Here is a 27,199-nt window from a genome sequence, read left to right as displayed (position 1 = left end):
TAGCTTTGGGTATTTGGGGTCACATGTGGCAGGAAAGGGAGGAATGGAGGTGGAGGTACAATGTAGACTGAGAGAAGCATGTAAATACTTTGGGGAATTAAAAAGTATCATCATCATCATCATCATCATCATATCTTGTCGCACCAGAACCGTGTCCATATAAGGGCAGTTTCATTTGCTTCCCTAAGGTCTTGGTCGGGAAATAGGCATTTGGGAATGGATGCAAAGAGATTATATGAAGGGGTGATTGTACAGATGCCACTGTATGGGGCAGAGACTTGGAATTTAAGGGAGGCAAAGAGGAAAAGTTTAAATGTATTTAAAATTAAATGTCTGAGAAGTATGGTAGGGGTTACAAGGTTGGGTAGAGTGAGAAATAAGGTGAGGAGAAGAGTGGGGGTGGAAAAGGAGATGACAGATAGGGCTGATGAAAGAGTATTGGGATGGTTTGGACACATCAAAAGAATGAGTGAAAAAAGATTAGTAAAAGAGGTGTGACCATGATTCATGGATTGCATGAGGCTGTCATTTAGTAGTCTAATACCATTCCTTGTGACTAGAAAAAGGGGCTGGTCATTCCTATCTGGGAAGGGAAAGGGACCAGTGGGAATGCAACAATTACCACAGTATTCTACTGTTCAACATCTTGAGACAGGGAGGATTTACTGGTTTGAGAAGAAAGATCAACAAGAGGTCATAGCATACTTGTTTTGAAGAATTTAGGGAGTTTAGCTTTCCATATAGAAGTATAGGCTTATAGAATAAGTTGGATGAAAATATAATTCAAGCCAATACCCTAAACAAATTTAAAGCAAAATTTGATGAGTTGATGCAAAGAAAGGATCTCGTGAGAAAGCTCCAACCCAGATCATGTAACTAAGTAAACAAGTAAACTCGCTGATCTGCTGGCATGGGTTCACTCCTGTTTGATCACAACAGCTACAACTGCTTCATTAAAAAAGAAAGGAAACATTCCAAGAGGATGAATTGAGTGATTAAAAAAAAAATCTGAAATCAATCTTTGTGAGAGGAAGCTAAAACTAGCTGGTCATATGTGGATAACAATCTATTTTCTGGGGGGGTTCTTCTGTGTACCTATGTCATGTCATGCTGATGTTTATTAAAGAATGGGATTCACAATTCCCTAGTATAGTTTTATTCATACACAACACGAGACATTAGCGATTCACTCTCTTCTTGTCAGGGAAAATCGAGGAAAGGTCTCACCTGCTCCTACAAGAAGAGAGTGAACTGTTAAAGTCTATTGTTTTAGGTTTGAGTCTTGGTCAGGGTGCATAGGTTAGGAAGGGTATCACCCACTCTGAGTGAGGGTACCCAATTGCCAAAACCAAATCCTAAATCCCTTCATGGGACATTGTCTTATGGGGCCCTAATTAAGGGTGTTCATGTTGCAAAATTGACCCCCTACCTCCCTCCCTCCCTCCCTCTGTACGAATGTGTGTATATATGTGTGTATATATATATATATATATATATATATTATATATATATATTTATTATATTTATATATCTATATATACATATATATACATACATGCATACTAATGTATTCAATCATAAACATTAATGCAAAGATAACATCATCAGTTTCCAGAATAAAATTTAAAAGTGAAACATTTTTTGAAAGATATGCCATTAAACATCAACTTGACTGAAAACGCTTGGAGCCAATGACCAGAACACATAAAACGAAATAAAACATTTACAACAATAACGACAATAACAACAAAACCTAACAAAGAGAGGTGCTCGCGAGAGCCAACGAGGGGTTCTCCTCCTCGTCCGAGGACGAACCTCTCCACTCCTCCGGGTGTCCGTCAGAATGCAAACTGCAAAACTAAGTACTCGAAGGTAGAAGTGCCCCTGAGGACTGATCCACAACTAAAGGCTAAGACTTGGTGGGGCTACGGGCAATAGCGTTGTCGTGAGCTTTCTGGCAGTTGAAGAGCCACTTGATCACCCGGGCGTTCTTCTCGACAATGGAAGGTTCCCCCGAGGTGAGAGGCGGCATGTACGAAGAACCTGTCCCAAGGCATCCAATCCTCGCCGCCACAGACGGACGCGGGGCGCCTCCTCCTCCAGGTCCTCCACCTTTGGCTTCGTCAGAATCCGAGCTCGCTCTTCGACCTTGCCAGGACTCCTGTGACGAAATGTCCTCGAAGTATATGGGCGAAGAGTGAGGCGACGGGTTAAGGATGATTTCTTTAGTCGAACCGTCGAGGCCCATGGAATCGAAGAAGGCCTCGAGGTCGATGGGCGGACGCCGGTCCTCCACAGGGGGGTCGTCGTCCCAGCGACAACACCAGCGTTCGTGGGAGACGTCGGACCTGGAGCGAAGGATGGGTCTCCGCTTAGTTTCGTCCGTGGCTCCGCAGTTCGAGACGTCGCTGTCCGAAGACCTTCGACACTCGGGGTTCAGGGTATTTTTGGGGACGAAGGCGATGGGGGCCTTGGCCAGGGGCGCCCGTGGGTGGAAGAAAGCGAGGTTCTGCGGCGGGGGAGGTCGGGTCGGGGGAGGCCGAGCTGGGGGGGACTTTGGCGGGTCGCGGAACATCCGAGGCGGTTTGGGCGGAAGGTCCGGGGGTAGGTCCTTGGCGCGGTCGATCGCCGGGGACGTGTGGATGGCCCCGGGGCACGAGGGCCTCCGCATCCCGGTGCCGCTGGTCATCGTCGTCGTGTCCGAGCCCGAGTCCGGAGGAACAATGAGCATCGAACTCCCGCAGCTGCTGCTGCTCGCCAGGTCGGGTAGTGACTTGTGCAGGGTCACCGTGGCGGGTTCTGCGCGGAAGGTCCCCGAGGGCGAGGAGGAGAACCGGGCGGGCGGAGTCCTCGCCTTCCCCTCGGGGCGCGGGAAGTCTCTGAACTCGATGTGCGACGGAGGCGAGGACTTGTGGGGCGACGTGGGAACGATACTCAGGTTCTCCTTCGAGTCGGTGTTCAGGAGCCGCCGAAGCTTCATCTGGATGTCGTCGCCCCGGTCCCCCGGTCCGTGGGAGAGGGAGCGCCTCAGGTCCCCCGACTTGGTGCCCCCCTCCGGCTGCGTCTTGGCACGGGGCCTTGGCGTCACGCGCGGGGACCTTGCAGGCAGCGGCGGGGGGACCACCGACAACACGGCCCCGAGGGAGATGGGGCCTGACGGAGGCGTGAACTGGTGGTGGCCCCCCGGGGGCGCAGGTGTCCTGCCGGAGGGGGAGGTCGCCGAGAGACTCTGAGGCCCCCCATGGTCGCGGGCGTTGAGGGAGTTGTTATTATTGCCCCCGCCACTGCGTCCCCCTTCATGGGGGCTTCCGCCCTGGGAGTGGTGTCCGTGGCGTCGCTCTGGCAGGGGCGAGGGCTTGGACACGTGGAGGGTGTGCGAGGGCGCGCTCAGGAAGATGTTGGGGTTGGAGGAGATGTGGAGACGCTCGGGGCGCGCCGGCTGCTGACGAGACACGAGCACCTGGTCGCTCTTGACGTAGCGCGATTTGGACTCCTGAAGAAGTTGGACGGCGCTCTTGGACCCTGCTCCTCCTCCGACCCACCAGCCTGAGGGCCCTACCATCATCCCTCCCCAACCGAGGGACATGGTGAACCTGCAAAAGGGGACACGGGATTAGTAGAGACACTTGGGGGAAAGAAAGCGTATAGTGGTCTGACATTAAACTGTTTCTAAAGGGCTCATTACCTGTGTGACGTCGTGATCTTCGTAGCAACGGCAATGACATCACCTTTATCACAAAGAGTAACGACCTGAAGGATCACACTTAAAAGTAGTTGTTGTTGTTACTGGCGTTGGGTAGTTCGCGGTGACACAGAGTTATAATGAACGGTTTTACGGGAACCGGGTCAACTTCTTGGTCTTCTGCTCAAGGTTCTCTATCCCATACAAGTTATGAAACGTATATAAACTAACCAGAACACGTGAGGCAGACGTGAGGTATCCTGGGAATGAACATGGGCTATCAGATATGTTATCTAACCTATGTTGGTAACTTGGTATGTCTTTTGCTCTGCGCAGAGGTACCAACAGTAGTCTCTTTAGTTTTACTCTGATATATTCAGCCAAGTTTTCGATTTACTTTTTTTATTTATTCATTTTTTGGCAAGATATTGCTACGTCCCAGTGTAACTATAGCTCTGTCTATAGGAACTATATGCGTTTCCTAGGCGGGTTATTGAGGTGGAATTTGTTCTGGTTGGACTGTGTGTGATGTTTGTGGTGACGGGTAGTAGCCAGTAGGTCTGATAGTAGGTGAGGTACGTGTAATGTTGGCTGTGTGTGTGTGTATGTGTGTGTGTGTGTGTGTGTGTGTGTGTGTGTGTGCGTGTGTGATGGGAGGGCCTGTGGAGGTCATAGACTTAGTGTGCGTGTGTTTGTGTGTGTACTATGTCAGATGGCAGGTGTTACGTCTAACATGTGCTATGACTGGACTGTGCAATGATAGTATGTCCACTTGGACGTGTGCAGGGGTGCGGTGCCTATTTCATGGGTACCGGACTAATGAAGCTTGAAAAAAACAAATTAATGATAAATAAATAAATAAATAAATAAATAATAATAATAATAACTTATCAGTAATGTAATACTAAAATTTTTCCTACAGATACCAACCAGCACCTATAATCCATCATCCCTTCATCCTCTCTCCCTCACCCCATCGGTCACCACCCACGTGTTGGGGGGGGGGGGAGGGAGAGAGGGAAGGACCATCTTAATGTACCCTTCATTTCATCCTGCTTGTGATTTTTTTAAATAAATTCTTTTTTTTAAACCTTGGCTAATTGCACACATAAAAATAATAGACAAAATAACCTAATGGAATCTGAACACAAATCAACCATTCAGCAAAATTACAGAAAAAAGTCTGTATCTGTACCATGTCCAGGTACAACTTTGCATTTTTTCTTTCATATTTTTATCTATTTTCACGAGAATCATGTTTAAAATAAATATCTTATCTCAAAAGTATTTTTTGTGGGACCTTTTGGCGAAAATATTTGTCGTCTGCTAATTTGCATTCTAAAACACAACATACAGCGCCATCTCTTGGTGATGACGTCACGATGTATGCCAAACCAAGCCATCTCAATTGACAACGTCGTCCTGTAGCGAAACAAACCTCATCATTTAGCTCCCCGTGTATGTTCTGTACGGTCATCATAATCTTTCTTCTGCCTTTCTCTCCGAGTTCTATATGTTCTTAATATATTATTATTCTCCGCTTCTTTTCTTCCCAATCGTGCATTTTCCTCGGTTCTTCCTTAATTTGTATATTTCCCAAATCTAATATTAAATAACCTGTGACACTCGACACGATTACTATTCTTCAAACGCAATGACATTACATGAAGAATGAAAAGAATCCCTGACGTCACTGCGAAGTAGATAGTGTCATGGGTAGGTTTTACGAGAATGGCTGAAGTAGACGACGTAATTATACATTGCAAAAGAAAAAAAAAAAGTTCTTGTGTAATTTGTTTAGCTATTATTGACTTTGGTAAGTACTAAAAACATATTCCGGTAAAATTAGATACGTTTAATTTTTAAAGTGTTACGCTTTAAAACATAATGTCCAGTGCTAATGTATTGCGTCATATTACACGAACACTGAAAAAACAGAAATATTGGAAATGATAATACTGAGCCTGATTAAAGTCGGAGGATGGAATGCTTTCCCTATGTGAAGATTTGACTGATAAAAATCATGTCAAACAAAACTCAGTATCTTATCTAATCAGACTCAGAATTATCTATCAACTTGTCTCGCGCGTTGGCAAAAGCCTAAACCCGGCAACACGACCTTGAAGATTTCTTTACTTGTATTCATAACAAAAGGTGTGTACAGTACATGTCAAGAAGAGAGGTCAAGTGGCACCCGTTTTTACTAAAGTAACTAAATACCTCTGACAATAACAAGAATCGCAAAATTATCCTTTTAGACACAAACATTCCAACCCGGACAGTACAAGCCAGTGACGTCAAAGGACATGACGCCAATGAAAACAAGTAAAAGACTCGCAAAATATCAATCATACACCACAAATACTTGGAATACAATTCCAAGCACGGCTCGGCGGAGCAGTGGTACCGTTCGCAACTGGTGATCTAGCGGTTCGGGTTCGATTCCCGCCCAGGGCTGAAATAGATTCCAACTCTCGTGGTCAAAGAGTTTGTGTGTGGGTGCGTGTGTGTGTGTGTGTGTGTGTGTGTGTGTGTGTGTGTGTGTGTGTGTGTGTGTGTGTGTGTGTGTGTGTGTGTGTGAGCTCTCATCCGGGATGGTAATAGCACACCTTCCCAAACTTAGTCACTAACTTTATTTTTAATCCCTCCTCTGATCCTGCCAAAAGCGCAGTGTCATCAGCAAACAACGACTGGCTTATTATTATTATTATTTTTTTTAACTGTAGGACTTATGTCTAGGGGCTCCTTATACACAAAATGAACAACATATCCTTCCAAAACAACACGTGGCAATTGTTGTCAAAATAATTCCACGTAGAATATGCAATTGCCACTTCGAGTATCAAAAACATCCCAACGTAGTCCCATAAGCCTCTTGTTCTTTCCCACTGTTCAAACTGTACTTGCGCGGCTTTCTAACATCTACAAATCACGACATATCACTCACAAACACACACACCACGGCTACGAAGTGGCCATTGCTCATTTCCAGACAAATACACAAGTTAGAGGAATACATAACAGAATGACGGTAGTAGCAGCTAAGGCCACAATTACTATCATCACTACTAACAGCCATGGACACCGTGTTTAATCATGTTTCATATTAAACAACGCGCATCTTTCAAACACATTTGCGGCCAGTTTCCACAGAGGCCTGGGTAGCTTGGAGCCTAACAGTAAACAGATCCAAATCCAAACTAAACAGAGCATAACAATACGAATACATATAATTTTTGAAGGTCGCCCCAGGACCCGAACCGGGGTTTCGCTTGACGCTAAACCAACACCTTACAGAGCGACCCATTGTTTGGCTTCAAGCGAAAAACCGGTTCGGTTCGTGGTGCGACAGTCGGAAATTATTTGCACGACTCTCGCCGTTACTAGCGATTCATTTCAGAACCAAACAACGTTCATCTCCGTCAGGGGGTTAGCAGCCTGTTTCCCCCCATATACCCCAGACTTATGTACTTCTGTTCTTTAGACTCTAGGAGAGATCACCTCATTACTGAATATAAATCGTCACGCAATCACTAACTACCACTAGTTTTGGGTTTGTGGTCCCACCAAGGGGTCCATGAACCACAAGAGGTGACCACTGGTTTAGGCAGAATCCGCTTACGACATATCAACACAAGTTAGGTAACGCAGCAGATAGTTTGACAAGCTGTCTCACCCCCACACACTAATGTTGTTGTTGTTGTTATCATCATTATTATCTTTAACTGTCATTATTATTATCATTGTTATTAGATGGAACGTGAGAGGTAAGGGGGGAAATATTACATCATCATTGTCATCATCATCATCATTATTATTATATAGAACGGGAGAAGGGTGAAATATTACAACTGGGTGTAAGGCAATCCCCACACACCTGAAACAGACAGGAATATAACAACTGAATAAACCAATAAATAAATGAATGAATAAAGAAGAAAATAATAACAAGAAAGAAGTACGGAAGTAGGCAGAGCAAGAGACACGACCACAACATATCAGGGGAGGAGGGCGAGAGGGCGATGGGGCTTCCCTGATCTTCGGTGTCATGGCCCAGGGACACCGAAGGACATAATAAGGGTAACCCGAGCAGCGTGGCGGGATTAAGGGATGACCCTTCATCCACGGGGAGCTAAGAATGGATGGGGGGTGGAGGGGCAATAAATGGGTTGTCTGGATGGATGGATGGATGCATATATTAACCCTATCACCCTCGCCTCCCTTACTAGGGGTAAAAGGCTTGTTGGTATATGCATGGAACAAGATAACAGTCCAAAGTTTCTTCCCATAGAGATCTATAAGAGGTTCCAAGGACCGTTGCCGTCCATTGTGGGGTTGCGGGTTTTCAGGAAGTGGAATCTGAGGCAACAATTTATTATCAAATGCTGAAGGCTCACTGGTAAAACCGACCAAGTCAAACTGCAATGAAAAAAAAAAACCGCACAGGAACGATCTCAAACGGAAGAATGGATTTAAATTGGACAAATTTAGATTTAAGAAGGAAATGGGCAAGAATTGGTTTACTAATAGGGTGGTCAACGAATGGAACAGACTTAGTAACCATGTAACGAGCGCTGAAACTAACGGTTGTTTTAAGAAACGGTTAGACAATTTTATGGATGGGGATGACAGGTAGTAATGTACATGGAACTGCCTGGTGTAGGCCTCATGGTCTCTTGCAGTCTCCTTCATTCTTATGTTCTTATGATATGGTAACCGAGGTAATTCCCCACTCTCATCCAAGTGTCGAGATGGTACTAAAAGTTTCCAAGAGTTCCGAAATTACTCACCAAGGCGTTGATGGGTCCTTCTGACCGTGCAGTGAGGTCGCCATTTCTCTATGGGAAGGAGAAAAGAAATGCGTCGTGTCTCTCATACTCTTTTTTCTCCTCTTTCCTCTTTTTAGTCTTCTGTCCTCTCTTCCCGTTTCCTACAAATTTGGTCAATTCAGAAGAAAAAAAATCGAAAAGGAACTCGTCACGGCTGAAGTAAAAGTAAAACGAATGTCGAGTTAAAAATTCATAAAAGCCATCTCACTTAGCACCCAATACGCACGCAAACATTCTCTCAGTGTCCACAGTTTCGAAGTCGACTTCATTTTCTAAATCAAACTTTTTTCGGTACAAGAATCCCATGTCTTGCCCAGTGAGCAGTCTCGGTGTAGACTGACCACTTCTGAGTGGAATGTTTATTATGTCGACGTAACGATACTTCAGCGCACATCGCTATCTTATCTGATAATACAATCCTAACATGACAAAACTTATCCCATCCCTTCCCGAGCCTGTCCTATCGCAGATAACGCGTAAACATGGCATCTGCCCAGAGATCCACAAATACTGCACTTGGCCTAAGCGCAAACCGAGACGCAGACGACGGAGCGCAAACCAAGACGCAGAAGACGCAGATTTCCTGTTGCTGAATAAAGTAGTTTGAACTTCTCTCTCACTTGAAATGCTGAGATTGTATATCTAGAAGCATTTCGAATGAGAGAAATTCAAACTGTCTTTCAATTCAGCAACAGGAAGTTTGCCTTTGCATCGTACGTGTCATCTGCGTCTTAGTTTGCGCTTAGGCTTATAGAAGAGCAGCGATTAAATCTGAGTCAAATTTTGGGCCCAACGTCCATCCGTGCATCATTTACGTAGATTCAAATCCTATAAATCCGGGATACGTAACAGATTTGGCCGTTCTAATCCCTTATTTACGTAGATGTCATGGTCCTGAAGCTTTTAATGCAGTGACGTAGGTTTATAGATAAGTGGCATTATATAAGTCGCGATAATTGTGGAGGGGAGGGAGAGTTGACGAGTTTTGGGAGAAGAAAGAAAAGTGGAAGGGTTTGGAATTGGACCTTAAAATCTGTATCAATTCCAGTTGTTTCCCTCCGCCACTTGTTCACAACAGAGACTAAACAATTGGCAACTTCTCCCTTCCTCCTTCTCCTCGACCTTCTACTAAACAGTAACAGAACTAAACACATCCTCTCACATTATAGGAAGCGTTTCTTCCAGGGGAGATTTATCAGTGGGTCTGACACCTGTTGCCAACTGCCGTGACAAAAATTAATTAACCGACGTTTTTATTCTATTATCATTTACATATAATTTTATTTACTTATTTACTCTGTCTAGCTGCATTATTTCTGACCCGGGCCATGGGGGATGGGAGAGGCTAGGATGGTCCTTCATCCAAAAGGAGCTAACGATTCTTTTTTGAGAAGGAAAACAAATGGCATCCCTCGGCTGGCTATTTCTCTTATAAAGGGGAACCTTTTGGTGTATGTGCGTGTATATATATATATAAATATATAATATATATATATATATATATATATATATACATATATATATATATACATATATACATATATATCATATATATAAATATATACATATATACATATATATAAATATATACATATATATCATATATATACATATGTATACACACACACACACATATATATATCATATATATACACATATATAATATATATATATGTGTATATATATATACATATATATATGCTGGTACATTGTGACAAATTGATGAAGGTGGAAAACTAGACCCGTGACTTCTTTTTCCACCTTCATCATATATATACATATATATATACATATACATATATACTATTATATACATATGAATCTAGGTAAATTTCTCAAAATAAATTGCTCAACTGTAGCCTCGAAATCAATTACTCGAAAAATAACTTCTCGAACGACCAATTGCTCGAAATCAATTGTTTAGCAGTTGAATACTACTGGTCAACTTCCTGATCGTTAAATACTATTTTTTCTTATAATTGTTTTCTATTTCAGTAATTCTGGAAATCCCGAATCCTCAACATGGACTGAACTTTTGTAGAGAGCGAAAAAGGTTGTATACTAATTTTTGTAACCCAAAGCAATCTCGATATTTCAACACCAGTACGCTGATGGAACTTTTAAAACTATGCCTTCAATTTTTGTTCAACTTTATACAATACATGGTGTGAAGTCGGGTAATATCATGCCCTTCGTATATGCACTTTTACCTAACAAATCCCAAGAAATCCCTAAGAAGTTCCTGAAAACTTTTGAAAAACAAATAAAAATCCCTATATTCCCACCATTGACAAAAATTTCTGATTTTGAACTTGCCATGGTTAAGGCCATAGACCAAGAATTTCCAGTCTAAGTGTAGTGTAGTGTGTGAGTGTGTGTGTGTGTGTGTGTGTGTGTGTGTGTGTGTGTGTGTGTGTGTGTGTGCGTGTGTGTGTCGGAAAATGTGGCAAGTAGCCTTCAGGTATTATACGACACCAATGCTGAATTTGTTCAGGTTCCTCTCATATTCGCGTTGGCATCTACCGTATACCTGTATCCAATGTTGTGGAAACATTTGAATTTTTAGTTGAAAAAAAAAACCCGGATGAACTTCTAAGGCAACCCCTCCTCCAGGGGCTAATGGCGGAAGGGGCGTCAGAGAGAATCATCTTCTTGCCACTCATCTTCAAACTGTCAATTTCCTCACATCTATTCAGAGGTGCAACCCCAAGGAGCTGGCACTCGGTCCCCGAAATGGGCCCAAGATATCTTTCTTATCAATTTCGTCTTTAAACAAAATGGAGAACTGACAACCGGCGAATGATCTCCTTTTAGTACTTTCAGCCGGTGACGTAATAGTTGCTATACACACCAAGGTAAAACGAATACTACAAGGTACGTTAGCGGGGGGGGGGGGGTGAGGGAGAGCCAGAAAACCTCTCCACTGCGCAGGTAGATGATGACGTCAACGGAAATATCGAGACCAGGGTTCCGCGGGTCGAGAGCTGTCAGTCACTCACACACCAGTGTGTGGAGCGAAGCTCCATCTTCTGATTAAAGGGGTAGCTAAGGCAGACAAATAACATATAAAAATGCCAACAGTTTGTATAGTGCAGAAGTGCAATGCCGTTAGACTGAAAGGTGATAAAAATATACATTTCTTTTCACTACCCAAAGATAAAAAACTTAGAAAGAAATGAATCGAATTATGTGGCACACATAATACTCGGTCATCTGGATATGTATACAGCCGTCGTTTTGAAAGTAACTATTTATTAGCAACATTTCCTGAAATTTTCATTCAATTGCAATTAACAAACTAAAGAATCCGGTTAAAACATAACTGAGCTTGGTGGAGATAAAGGTCTACATATAAAATCCACGCTTGACATGTCATCCCATCTAATAACTTGTCATATTAATATAATCCACTTAATGTGAAAGCATGGAAAACATTTTTGTAACTTTTCTGGCGGTCATATCTCAGATACTGATAATTTGAGGATAAGAAAGTGATACCGAGTAATTTCCGTATTGTGAACATCATAGTGTAATTTTAAAGTCTACCAAACATACAGACGGTTTTCTTTGAAGTTTGCATTTTCTTTCACCTCTCACTCTCCCCCTCTGCATTTTCTATGACGTCACGGTGGAGGTGCGTGGAGGGGGGGTGCTCAACGTACTTTATAGTATTCGTTTTACCTTGATACACACAACGCGCGCATCAGTCCATAGTTTTCCGAGGACCGTTGACAGCCACTGTGGGGCTGAGGGTTTCTAGTTATCGAAACTGTAGACAACACTTGACTAGAGTATTTCTCCCGTAAAAAAGCCAAAACGCATTAACTCCAAAAACCTTGTTTTGAGGAAACTGATGGTAAAGGTTTGACCGCTCATTGCTTTCTCGTTACTTATATCTGTATCTTGTAGTTTTGCAAACCTGCTTTATGGCGTTTGATTCCCACAAAATGTTAAGCAAACAGTCAATGCGTTATGCCTTCTAATAACGCAGAAGACATGTGGAGTTAATGCAGCCTGCCTATTGAGACCCGGATATAATGGTAAGACAGGATTAATCCACCTTAAGAATAAGGTTCGTCTCTTTCTGGCGATTCTATAGATACCAAAATTTATTAAATAAATGAATAAACAAAAATACAAAATTAATGTGTTCTGCTTTTTACAGCAAATTTATTCATCTGAGGAGACCCCCCCCAAAAAAAAAGAACAAAAAGAAAAAAAGAGAAAATTAATAATAACCACAAGCGACCACTTTGCTAAACTCCTCCAACAACACTGAACACAGTCTTCGAAGACTCACCTTATTCTCAAGGCCACAGTATGCAAAGTTCTTCGCGGCTGCTTCCTCTCCCACTGCCTCTACCGCTGACGACCCTTTCCTTACTGCGGGCACTGGTGCTGCAAGACCTGCTGCTGCTGTTGCCTCTCCTGCCACACATCCTAGCTGCAGACGCGCCGCAGCTTGCCCTCAGCTGCCCAAGTGTTGTACCTCCTCCTTGCAGCAGCCTCTGGAGGTGCAGCAAGCGCCCCGGCTTGTCAAGGAGCACCTAATGATCCGGATGTTCTTCTTGGATCAGGACGACCGCGTAAGGTGTGACGTGCCTGCAGCACACGGAGCTTATGATGCACTGTTTTCTTCGTCGTTCAAAGGTGCGTTTGGGTGGGTTTCCCACATTGGTGTCCTCTTAGTAGATACTCTATTGTCAACTGCTACAGCTGGTTTCTCATGGTTTCTTGCAGAACCACAGCGAAAGGATGCCGAAGAAGAGAAACTTCGCGAAGAGGGCCTGGGGAATGTTACTATCTTCAGTTTTCCTCACTGCGGCAATGTTACCCTATAGTTCGAATGATCTTTGAGGAGTCTCAGATCAAACTGTGGCTTCGGATATATTCTAATAGTTTGGTGAATAGTTTCGGGTCATTTGGCACGTCGTTGTTCTTGTTTGCGACCCTCCAGGAGCCGAGGCAAAAACATTTACGTATCCACCAGGAGAGATCATGGGACAAAAACCAATTGTCGTCAAGGTATTCAGCAAGTGTGGAGCGTTCTGGGCAGAAACCAGGTGTTCATCAGCTCGCCGAGGAAAACCAAAACTTGGTTGTCGTCGTTCAGGTCTTCAGTAGAAACCAGATGTTTCAGTCGTCCTTCAGCAGCAGATGGCAAGGAGATGATTCAGCAGGCGACACCGGAGGCGGGAAGAGGGGAACCGTCTTCCCGTTGCCAAGGTAACCATGGATGCCATTATTTTCATCATCATCATCTGCAAACGGGGAAAAAAATCAGTTACATCTTGTAGAGACCAATCGGGGACATATTAGTCTTATGCACTAAACCGTGCTATAATGTGACTGCATATAGTAGTCAGTAACTCTACTGGGTCATCTGCTTCTCCATACAACACGAGGCAAGAACCAAATGTGTACGATTACGCTCAGATCACCACCCAGCACTTAGACAATACAAGCACAGTATAAGCCTGGCCACAGAAAAAGGCTGCTCGGGATGTAATCATCACAAGGAAGACACAGAACCCTCTCATATTACTATGCTTCATTCTAACTATACCCAGAATAGAACACGGTCCTTCTTCTTTGGGTGATTTATTGGTCAAATCAGTGGTCGTTGTCGGTTACCTGAGGGCCGTGGATCTCTTGCATGGGAGATCTAGGGCAATAGATTAAATGATTCATTTGACACCATTGCACAATATATAGATCAAACACTACATCCTCAAAGGCGCCATAAAATCCTTAGCCACAAATCATACATGAGAGACTTTATTACACACTGCAAGAACCTAACGCAACAGTCACACACACACACGACATCTTACAAGGAAGACAACAGCTCAACACTACCATAACCAGAACAAAAACACAATATAAAAAAGCTACAGAGATAACATGAACACGTAATAAACATCGACCACAAATCCGACACACCCGAACTCTACCAAACGCTACGCTCCGCTGACATCAAGAACAAGAACAACAACATCAATACACACACAGCCATCACCACCTCGAACACAAACATTCCAACCCAACAAAGAACACGCCAACACCCCTATAGATCATTGTACTAAAATCAGTCACACGCCAGCTTAAAATCCAAACCGTCGTATCCTCATACTCTGGCACAACTTTCCTCTGGAAAAACGCACAAGATCGTCAAAAATCTTAAATACTCGGACGCTGCAGGTCTAGACGATAAACGTACACCCCAAACACTTGGATCACAAAAATTCTTAGCACAATATGACAAACTACACCTGTGCAAACAGCAAGGCATCCACTCTAGGAACACGGGGAAATGATCACTCTCCAACCATGACAAAACACCAACGGATCCACAATAATACAGAACTATTTCACTTCTTTGCAGCATCCAAAGTGAAGGAGAGGGCACCCCTAGACATTCCCCCCCCCCAAAAAAAAAAAAAAAAAAAAAATAATAATAATAATAATGATGATGATAATAATAATAATAATAATTATAATAATAATAAAAACAAAACCAAAAATAATGGAGTCCACTATTCCACACCTAACTACTTACTAACCTTACACAACAACAACAACTGATTTAACCTCAAACCACCACATGCAGCAATACTCACAACATTACTTGAACAAGGCATTGGACATCAACCCACGGCTGTTCCTCGTTGACAAAAATATACGGTATATCACTCCATAAAAACACGATACGATGACTGGCAAACTATACATCTCTTAGCCAGGCATGCACACGTGGAATATGTGTCAATTACCTTACAAACCATGCATGGCGGAGTCCCACAGGGTTCTGTCTTTTCACCCACACTTTTCAACCTGTAAACACACGACATTCCATCACCTAGTAGTGATGAAACCAACATAAACTAGAATCCTAAATGGATATTACATCAAGTAGACATCATGGGCATGGCGTAGGTACTGTTCATGTACAGGCATACAAGCACAAACAAGAACAACGACTAATCACGAACAAAATAAAAGTAGAGTCAGCCAAGTTCTAAGTCACAATTCTCACTAACGACAATCACAGTGTTGGACCACGCCTCACATTAAACATACGCATCACACACATACACACACTATATATATATATGCAAAAGTTTCACAAAACACACGTGAATACACAAATTATGCTAAACACCACAGTAAAAGGAAATTAGATTTTTAAATCCGAGCGTTTTCGTGATATAGTCACATCTTCAAGGATTACAAGAGAAATATGTACAGAGTAAGTTGTGGTGTATATATATATATAGATCAATTTCCCATGTGTCAAACCTGATCTGTATATATACTACAACTTACTCTGTACATATTTATTCTCTGTTCATCCTTGAAGATGTGATTATATCACGAAAGCGCTCGGATTCAAATTTTTAAATTTCCTTTCACTGTGGTGTTTAGCAACACTATATATATATATATATATATATATATATATATATATATATATATAATATATATATATATATATATATATATATATAATATAAAATACTTCTCTACCGGTATTCAGAGGATGAAGGAATGCAACGTGGAAAAAGCCTGGGACCGTTAAATTCGTTACATCTCGGTAAGAAAACATGACTCATCACTTTTCAAAAATCGGATCAAATGCTACTCAACCCTGACAAAGTGAAATCCGTTCGGTCGATGCGCGAGCAGCAGCAGCAGAAGACTTCTTTTCAATGTTAACACATTTAATCCTTTCATTAGTGAGTTTATCTATATGTGTCATGCTGGCTGGCGACAGATGATGTTCATGCTGGTGATGCTCCGCTTAGACGACATAAATGCTAATCCCACATGCTCTTTCTCTCTCTGTCTCTCTGACCCTCCCCTCTCTCTCTCTCTCCTTTCTCCCCCTCTCTCTCTCTTTAGCAAATGTCTTCCCACTAAGTGTGGTGCCATCGTGTATATTCATTCTACCTAGCGCTAGACGCTTTCTACAGATTCTTTTTTAAGAAGTGACATTTGGTCAACCATTGACTGTTCCCTTCCTCCCTCCCTCCTCATCACAACGGAACATAAAACAGTCCAATACAGCTTTTCACACAAGTCCAATATTCCTCTCTAGAGAGACCCACGGAGGCTCCGAGGATCGTTGCCAGTTAATACGGGGCAGCAGAGTTATAGAAACTCGAGGGACTAATCATTAATACTATTACTCAAATCCAATGGGTATTGATGGCTGCCACTTGCCCGGGAAGTCCTAACAGACATGGCAAAGGTGGAGGGCTCGGTTGGAGCTAAGCGACGGACACCTACGTGAATTTCCTCGTATTTCATCCCAGACCTTTTGGAGGTTTTGTTATGTCTCAAAACAGACAATTTTATTCGCTTAAGGTACGTTTTACTGGTGCTATTAATTACATATTATCCTACCACAGCCAATGGTGGGTGACGCGCATCATTTTTGGGTAAACGCGTTGGTAGGTTCGGTTAAAATCATCAGCCTCGTGCTTTGCACAGCTCGAAGCAAGACAATCCTATTCATAAACAAAGAATGAGTGCTCTAGATAATAGTTTGACGATCATTATTAAGCCACGAACGCTCATCGTTGAGCGATAATCGTACTGAACAAAAAGGTACCTTTTAGGGAAGCGTTTCCCAACCTTTTCCGACCATAGCACCCCCGTTGTCATGTCTAAGAAAGATAAAAGAAAGTGAAGTGTACTGCTTGATTGATGATTTACCTTCTCGATTCCTTAGAACTGAAACAAACTGACAATATTGTTTGAAGGAGAAATAAGAACACCCTAGAAAATTAAAAGCCTGGAAAAAGTCAATTATGCACACCTAGGTAATCAATGACACGTATATCAATGTGATCTTTGTGTGCATCACTTCCCAGCAACCCCTATAATTGATTTCAGCACCTCAGGTTGTTTCAACCCCCCCCCCCCACACACACACACATACACACGTACTATGAAGGTCCTGTCAGTGCCTGGACAGTGACAGTGCAAAAAGGTCAACGCAATAGTCTGTGCCGAAACACGACGTCAATGTCAATCATGGAGTTAACAACCAATAGAGCGAGTTGAAACAAACGAACAGAACACGACAGGTCCATTACCGGGCCAATTTAGGTCCGGTCCACTGCCGGGCCAATTTAGGTCCGGTCCACTGCCGGGCCAATTCCGGTCCGGTCCACTGTAGGGACAATTTAGGCCCGGTCCACTGTTGGGCCAGTTTAGGTCCGGTCCACTGGCGAGCTAATTTGGGTCCGGTCCACTGCCGGGCCAATTTAGGTCCGGCCCACTGTAGGACCAATTTCGGTCCGGTCCACTGTAGGCCCAATTTAGGTCCGGCCCACTGCCGGGCCAATTTAGGTCCGGTCCACTGTTGGGTCAATTTAGGTCCGGTCCACTGTTGGGCCAATTTAGGTCCGGTCCACTTCCGGGCCAATTTAGGTCCGGTCCACTGCCATACCAATTTAGGCCCGGTCCGCTGTTGGGCCAATTTGGGTCCGGTCCACTACCGAACCAATTTGGGTCCGGTCCACAAGCGGACCATTTCCGGTACTCTGTGAACCTTAGACCCGGTACTCCAGATCTTCAACGAAGACGGGACAATCCTTCCCTGGTACCGGACTTGGTACCTGGTACTTGGTACCTGACGCCTTCCCTCGCGGTCGTCATGTGGTACAGTTGGCAATCCCCATCCGTCGCCACTTCCTATCGGCCGACCACAGGTCGCCTCCCCTCCGCCTCACCCTGACACATAAAACCCCGTATGGCATACCGATTGCATCATTTGCATCCAGTCGATGTTTTAGCGAGTTTAGTGACATCCATGCGGATTCCTGTCTACAAAATAAATAAATCAATCAAAATAAAATATAATAAATAAATTGGTAGCAGAACCAGGGGACAGTACAAGTTAAAAGTGTTCAGCATTTCATTATCTATCCCTCTATTCATTTTGGCGTGGAGTCTAAATGTTTATAAAAAATAAATGAATAAATAAAATATGCGTGACTGTGGTCCGTAGGGATGCCACTACTCCACTAAATTTCCTGACGGGAGGGTGGGGCTGAAACCCGAATAGAATTCAGAATGGCCTGGAAATGGCCACAAGACAGAGGCCACGAGAATATTTCTGTGTACATTTACCTAATTATATAATTGCCTACACGAGCTTTATGTGAAAAGAATATTTCTCATAAAATTCTATTTCCATCTCTGAAAGTTCAAATGTGTGGTCTTGGATCACGTGTTGGACTCATGATCGACAGCTAATTCCCTCCCGGAAGAGAGCTCAGAGCTCATATATGACCGATCTATGGGTAATGCTGTGACCTTACACGCACACACACCCAACTCCCCGCCCACGAGAGTTGGAGTAACGACTCACAGCGCAGCGATACTGAAATTACTTCAGCCCTAGGCGGGATTCGAACCCGGACCGCCGTAGTGTATATGTGCGTGTGTGCGCGTGCGTCTGCGTACATGCCATTGTATACGCACGCGCGTGCACGTGTATCTCTCTATACTGGAGGCAGTGGGTGTTGAGGTTTGTATAAATGGGTGGGAAAAGTGGGCGTGTCTCTCCCGCCCTTGACACGAGGGGGCGCCCAGCACAAAGTGTGTGTGTTGTCACGTACGCCGAATGTCCATCCAAAGTGTCAGCCCGTCAGCCTGCACTTGAATCCATCACATATTGTCTGAAAGCTACACCTCTTATGGGGTACTGTTTGATGTTTTAACCAATCAATAAGTTTAGGACTTTAGTGAAATCTCTACGGACCCAGTCATGCAATAAGACTAATCTCATTATTTTAATAACATAATAATAATAATAATACTTATAATAATAATGATGATAGATTAATTCATGAAAACAAATATATATATTTTACTTTTTATGTCTACTCTCCATTCTGGTACCCTCCATAAATCTTAACCACTTCTTCGGTACGATATTGTCCCCAAGAACAGAAGACTGGTTAGTGCTGACAAACCAATGTACATGTGCAGACGACTTTTTCCCCTCTAACTTTTCAACTTTGCGCAGTTAAGGAAATATGAACATGAACCAGTATCAAGCAGTGTTATACTGGTAGGATAGGCGCTCGGTCGGTAGATCGACAAGTTCCTGAATCATCGGTCGCCGGTTTGAATCCTACTTGACCCAAATAAAAATGTGTAAAAATGATCAACACAACCCTGTCCTTACGAAAATTCCTTTGTAGCCTGTAAAAATGCTATAATGAAATTCATGGCCCTGTAGTAATCAAAATAATTTCCTCACAAAATAATGCTATAAGTGTATAAATACATTTAAATATGTTTAAGTGGCATAACGTATTGAAACTTGGCCAAATGAACATAAACATACGATTATGAATCCATACAAACGCACGCAGTCGTCGGTTGACGGCGTCCGTTGACTCACTTTCCCCAAACATTTCCTACTTTTGCGCAATATGTCATAAATAATAACCAAACACTACACCTATCTGAGTGCACATCCTATTCACATGTGCTGTGATGCGTGCGTACAGGTCCTGCTTATTACTTACGAAAAAATCGTAAGGTACCAGGTTCGTGGCAACCGTGAGAGAGTCCATATTTGAACGCGCGCTTGCTCCCTCAGCCGACACGCTGAACCAGGTGTGGAGACGGTGTACTCACGGATCCAAGGACGCCCTTGGGCTTTCGTTACCCTTCGTTGAACTAACAATGCAGCTGTCGCCCTACCTCTCCCACCAACTAATTCATGTATGTATGTACTTACGTATGAATGTATTGTGTTATATGTATGTACGTACGTATGTATGAATAGATGGATGGGTGAATGTATTTTATATATAAATGTATGCAATAGATAATGCATGATACGTATGTTATGAATATATGCATGTCGATATGCATGTAATGAACGTGCATATGCAAGCATGTGTATTAAACATGTATGTATACAGATATGAAGATGAGAAGTGGACAAAAATGCTGGAGTTGTTCATTTGTCCTGAAGCTTTTTCAAATTTACGAACGTTGTCTTTTTGCGGGGAAGATGAGCGAGGGCGATCGACAATCGAGATCCAAAAGACGTTTGAACTATTTTCTGTTCTCATAGAAGTCTTTCGGTCATATCTGGGCATCCTCAGGAAAGGAAGGAGGTAAACAAGAACGGGAGACGACTAGATAGATACACGGGACTGATCACTGTGATAGGACACCTTGAAATATTGACTGTTTACATTGTCGACTGCAAAGTGCTGAGCTTGGCATGGTGATCCGCGTCTACGTATTTTTCTGAATCCATTCAGGACTGAGCCCTGCCGTTGGTCGGCTGAGTTGTAGTACAAGACATCGACTGGTTGGTGACGGAAGGGTGCTGCTGGGTAATACAGACGTCTTCAGTCATGGTGAGGGAAATGGGGTCGTTTCCCCTGAGGATTTGAGTGTTCGATTCTTGCGTAATGAAAATGGGAATGATATTGTGTTTTTTCTTTGGTATACCATTTGATGTGTGTGTATGTACGTATATGTGTGTGTTTATGTGTGTTTATGTATGCATGCATGTGCTTCTGGGTATGCGGAAAACCACATAGGAAAATAATAAACGATGGTCCATAGTTTATTATTTTCCTTTGTGGTTTTCCGCATGTGCGCGCGTGCGTATATGTGTGTGTGTGTTTACCTGGTTGTATTATACGGGAAGGGGAGCTATGCTCGTAGAGACCCGTCTTTGTATCTCGCAACATCTAGTTTGTTCTTAAATTCTTGTATGGTGTTTGCACACACACACACTATTGTTTCGTCCAATTTGTTCCAGACATCCACCACGGTGTGGATTTTTCTTCAGATCTCTTCTATAACTCCTTTTTGAGTTTCTTGTCATGTCCTCTTGTTTTTCTTCTACCCCACTTTAACAAGTCTTCCCTGTCAAGGACTTCCATGCCTTTCATGATTCTGTGTGTGTGTGTGTGTGTGTGTGTGTGTGTGTGTGTGTGTGTGTGTATTGGGATCTACTGTGCAAGGGACTCATTTACACACAAACACGCGCGCGCGCACATACACACATGCAAGCAAGTTGGTGTGTGTGTGTGTGTGTGTGTGTGTGTGTGTGTGTGTGTGTGTAAGGTCATAACATTACCCACAGATCGGGCAATACAAGAGCCTCAAGCTTTATGCGGGAGGACATTAAGTGTCGATTACGGAAACAAAATGTGACCCAAAACCAAAGTGTGTGTGAATCACACACACAAGACACGAGAGAGAGAGAAAGAGAAAGAGAGAGAGAGAGACGGAAACAATACTAAAAGAAAAAAAAATATTCTATGAAGGACAAAGACCGTAATGGTAAACTCGTAAACGAAGAAGAAGGCCAGCCAGGCAAACACAATCACCATTACGGAACGAAGCCCTGATGTACAAAGAACAGCCGTCATGACTTGCAACATCCAGACCCCCACAAACTTTTGGGTGACTGTGTATAGTGGAGGGCGTCTTGACATTTGTAGTGTCGTCGATACTGGATGAGATCGTGGTGACAATGACAACGACAAGGAAAAAGAAAATGGGAACCGTGAGAAGGTTATCAGGGGGAAAAAATGGTAATTTGGAATTATGGAGACAAAACACTTGCCCCTTCCCACAAGCCTATGGAGGACTAAGACATTGTGTGTGTGTGTGTGTGTGTGTGTGTGTGTGTGTGTAAAATGTGAAAGAGTGACGCTGGTCGTTTTGTTTGCAACGTTGAAATTGCACGATAAAGGAAGTCTGCAGCACTGGACACAACCACGATAATCCTGATATTCACAGGAACTGTGGAGCTCATTGCCTATATGCACCTTGACCCTCAGTGCTCTGACTTCTAAGACAAATACAAGACATCGGTAGCTGTTATATTAAAACTATTTATCTCGCTAACATCTTGGTGATCGCAGTAGTGACAGTGGCGGTGGTTAATGATGAGTATTCGTATTTTGTCAGCAACAATCATAGGTGAAATCATGGAATTGGGGAGGTATCATGGAGGAAGGTTGAATGGAGGGAAGGTAGAAATTCAAAGTGACCACAATTTTTTTTTATATACATATATATTTTCTAACTCCCATTAAAGAATGCTGGGTGGCTGTTTCGTACGAACGTCACCAAAATTCTCAAAGTATGAATTGAATAAAACATGTAATAGATATCTAATACGATGTAATGGTGATGATGATACTTCTTGATAGTGATGGTGATAATGATGATGTAGGTGGAGCAAGACTGCTTGACTCGGAGATTTGAGATTTGAAACTAAGCAACGAGCCGTAAAACTATCCAGTACTCTTCTAAGTTTTTTTTATTTCACTTGTCGCCCCCTTAAAGATATAATAATAATAATAATTACTGATGGGATTCAAGTTAGACGTGATGTTGGTGATATTGGTGATAATGTTGGAGATGGTGGTACTGGAGTTGATAGCGGTGGTTGTGGCTAAATAGTGAAAAGTTGTGTCAGTAATAGTAGTAGTGGATATAGTGACATAGCGGAAAAGGTAGGAATGGTGGTGCAACAGAAATAGCCAACGACAACAATAACCAACCTTCTGGCCCACGAAGACTCAAAAACAATGACAATAACAACAACAGCAGCAGCAACAACAACAACAACAACAACGCCGAGAACGTCGACTGCTTTGCCGCGGGCCTTCTCACCGGTACTGCGCTTGCGCATCAAGCCGGGGCCCCAAGACGCCTAATTCCCAGCTCCACTGGGAACCTTTGTTTACTTCTGCGTAATCTCAGAAACTGGTTACAAAACTAATTCAATCGATTCCCCATGAAATTTCATCTTAGATTGACATGCACATATAACCAAACCCAAATTAACCCAATTAAATTCTCCACTGAAAAATGACCTTAGACTGATATACTGTACTTTAACATGGTCAAACCCAAAGTGATTTTACCTTACCGACCTATGCCACCTTCCTGGCTCAGAGTCGTCGTTCGCACTTAAGCTGGGATTTTAGAGGGCACCTCGCTCGGGCCGCTCACTAGAACATTTGTCCGCAGTTGGATTCCGCCCCGGACGACCTACAGACGCGGAAGTCGTCTCTTCCCCGGACCTTGTTCTGGTGGGCAAGGGACCCCGGATGGCCCAGGGGAGGAGCTCTCGATTCACGCGCGTGGGATCAGAGTTCAAATCCTGAAGGGCTAGTACGTAAGGGTCTATATGTACGTATGGTTGCAAACTGTCGGGATTGCCTCATGCCTAAGGCAACACACACACAATGCCAGTTCAACACCTTGTAAGGCTTCATATGTATAAATATTTGTACTCCGTCGGCTTCATCTAATGCTTTATTCAGATACTACACACACACACACACACACACACACACACACTCACACACACATTGAGACTAGGTATAATAAATTGGAAAGTAAGAGACAAGACACAACGAGCGTTACTTCTTTCCTGTATATTTCAATTAGGTAAATACACACGCACAAACACACACACACACACACAAATTTCAACAGATTCCTCCCACAGGCACACACTTCCTTTACAATAAAAACCTTCTATATATCTGCCCAGGCACGTCCAGGGTGTCGACGGGGTCATGACTATGTAGCAGAAGACAGCTCCAGGGTCTCCTTGACCACCAGAACGATATCAGCTGACAGAGCGTCACGGTATTGAATCGGCGAGCCGTCTTCAATACGGTGACGCCGGGGTGGGTCCAACTCCGACCGGTAGCCCAGGACCCGATTGACAAAAGAGAGAGAAGGAGGAGAAGAAGAAACAGAAGAATAATCAGAATAATAATAATAATTAGAACAATTAGAATTAGAAGGAGACGAAGAAAAAGGAGACGGGGAAGAAGAAACAGAAGAAGAAGAGGAAGAAGAAGGGACCTCCGCCTCCCTCCGCCCATCCCAAGCCGTCGACTTAAAAACTCGCGTCGAATCTTATACGTCGACATCACCACCCGTGTAACGGTCCTCGTGACCTGGCATCCCATCGCGACTTAATCACGTGTCGGCCAGGCGACGACTTGAATGAAACCCGTCACGCCACGTCACGCTCTGGCGCCGCGGTGCCAATCTGACACCCGTAAGAGCGCCTCTGGCGGATATCCGGGATTGGCGCCAAGACGTCACTCGAGAGTTGACGCAGCTGCTCTGATCTCCACGTGACGCAGCGAGGACCTACCACGTGACAAACATACAACACACAAGTCTTTAGTACAATTGGGCTTCGATTAAGCCTCTCAACTGGGCTTCAATTAACCCCGCCTCACTCACAGCTGGGGCTTAATTAAGTTTCATTGGTCCTTGTAACGTGTAGTCCTACACAGACGCGTCACGAAGAGTTCCTCCCAGGGGGCAATTGTCAACGGGGGGAAATTGTCCTCAGGGGGAAATGTCCTAGAGGGGGGCAATTGTCCTCCAGGAGGAAATGTCCCAGGGAGCAATTGTCAACGGGGGGAAATTGTTCTTCGGGGGAAATTGTCTTGATACGGTTCCTCACGTTACGGTAGGGTGATGGTGACGACCGTGACGGCTTCAAGGATGATGTTACGGCCAGCGCTCTCATGGCGTCACCGGAAACGTGCTGGCCTCGCGTCCTCTTCCTCCTAATCACGAGTTCGAATCCCGTAAACCTTTCTCCTCGGTTCCCAGCTGTGAGTGACAGGTACCTGCTCCCCTAACAGTCCCTAAAACTCCATGCGTGGCTGTTCGGTGACTCCTGGCGTATGCTCCTCATATTCTTCTACTGCCTGATGATCTTATTCAGATTAAATCCTGCCCTTGCTTTAGCTCCATCCCCGTCCCCACCATTTCTTGATCTGAAAATAATCTTTACTAAAACGTAAAATGTCACATTTCTATTTCTATTGTCCTTTCCCTGCGTTCTTCTCCCAAATCCTTCTTTGACAACTTTTTTAGTGCTATATATCAGACCTGGACGCGTTCCTTGGTGCGTTCCTGGGTACGTCCCTCGGTGTCCAGACTAACACACATACGGTCAGGACACCTAGGAACGCGCCCAGCTCTAGTATTTTGTCCCCAAGGATAGAAGCGCTGGTTACATCACCATCGTAGCAATGGGACTAGTTATCTATTGTCCACTGTGATAAATTCGTGGACTCTGGCGTTGATCGTCTTCACGACGACAAAAAACCGTTAACGGTCACAAGTTGTCGACGACATTTGCCTATTACGCATCTGGTTATACTGTAAGGCCCTGTTCCCACTAGCGGTTTGAACCGCGTGGAAACCGCCGCGGTACCGCATAGTCAAGGAAAAACCACGCGGTTGTGTGTGAACGTCTGTATTGCCTTACACTGTAACTGAATCGCCGCGATTGAAACCGCTAGTGTGAACAGGGCCTAAATGATAAGGTGTATTGTGTAGGGGGGTCTTTTGTGCTTTATTTATTGTGATGTATATATTCATTGTGTACGCGTTGAATTGTATTGTGCTGTATTGTGTTGCACCAGTTACGAATAATGTATTGCGTTATGATGTATATTATTGTATCTTATGAACTTCTATGTGTGTAGGTGTAAGGACGTGCGACTGGAAATACGATTGTTTCAGCTGACGAACGCTTTGTCCGTCTGCTAGCTTATGATGACGTCATTAATCAGGTCACCGTGTAAAGCCTGGGATTGGCTGACTGACAGAGTGGCAGTCATATTGGGGAGACTGTTGTGAGACGAGGAATATACAAGTAAATTTTTACAGATTTTCATTTCCACGTTGCCTCTACATAAGCATTACTACCACATTAAAGCGCATAGAATGTGCATGTACAGTAATTAACTGCAGTATTATTTACGAGAAAATGCAGTATTATTTACGAGAAAATGCAGTATCATTTACGAGAAAATAAAGTATTATTTACAAGAGAATACAGTATTACATGAAAGTACTGTATTACAAGAAAGATTAGTATTACTGTATGAGGGGACGGAGAGGGGGGGGTCGCCGATTAAGTGAAGCGGCCTTGCTGTGGATGTGCTGTGTCTTGCTGCATTGGTTCTGACCCAGGGCAGTGGGCGGGATACAGGGATGACCCGTCATCCAGGAGGAGCCAAGAAAAGAGGGAGGGAGGGGTGGTGAATGGGAGTGGAGTGTATGGGAATGGAATTGGTGGGAGTGTATTTATGCCTTTGGCTACCTCCCTTTTAAGTGGGGGAAAGCCGTTGGTATATGTATTATTTAGAAAAAATGCAGGGTTCAATTTAGAATTCCAACCCCCACCCCATACTGATCAACTGTAGAATCTCCACTCCAACTACACACAATTGTGGAATTCCCCCTCCCACACCCTGATCAATTGGACTCTCATTCTAACATAGGCTAGGTTAGGTTAAGTCAGGTCAGGATAGGTTATGTATTACGAACCATAATCAAATGTAGAATGATCACCCCAGTGACACACAATTGTTCAATATCAACCCCAAGCGTGCGCGCGCGTGTTTGTGTGTGGTGTGTGTGTGTGTGTGGATGTTTCTACAATTGATCCAAAGGAAGTATTAAACATTATTATAAAAATAAATAAAAGAAATCAATATTATTTACGAGAAAATGCTCAAAAGTAAGTCAATGTTACTGAGGAAAACTGGCTCATACTGACGAGTTTATGGATGTCATGAGGACTGCTTATGTAACCTTTCACGCACTCCCCCCCCAAAAAAAAAAAAAA

At 43.6% G+C, this 27,199-nt stretch overlaps 1 protein-coding gene across 2 annotated transcripts; it reads right to left on the bottom strand.

Annotated features, from left to right (window-relative positions):
- Positions 1-1,565: 1,565 nt before the first annotated feature.
- Positions 1,566-12,949, bottom strand: LOC143040353 (uncharacterized). 2 transcript variants are annotated; one of them, XM_076211331.1, is made up of 2 exons: positions 12,812-12,949; positions 1,566-3,593 (listed from the first exon to the last, which is right to left on the bottom strand). In XM_076211331.1, the coding sequence occupies exon 2, from the start codon at positions 3,584-3,586 to the stop codon at positions 1,910-1,912; it is 1,677 nt and encodes a 558-aa protein (XP_076067446.1). In that variant the 5' UTR covers positions 3,587-3,593; positions 12,812-12,949; the 3' UTR covers positions 1,566-1,909. The 2 variants fall into 2 exon arrangements, with proteins under 2 accessions (XP_076067446.1, XP_076067445.1); XM_076211330.1 differs by lacking the exon at positions 12,812-12,949 and adding an exon at positions 8,473-8,842.
- Positions 12,950-27,199: the final 14,250 nt, after the last annotated feature.

The sequence above is a fragment of the Oratosquilla oratoria genome, chromosome 28, assembly GCF_046742065.1.
Source record: "Oratosquilla oratoria isolate Oo_2021 chromosome 28, ASM4674206v1, whole genome shotgun sequence".
Classification (NCBI taxonomy): domain Eukaryota; kingdom Metazoa; phylum Arthropoda; class Malacostraca; order Stomatopoda; family Squillidae; genus Oratosquilla; species Oratosquilla oratoria.
Note: the sequence above shows the minus strand (reverse complement) of the source record. Positions and strands in the feature narration are given on the sequence as shown.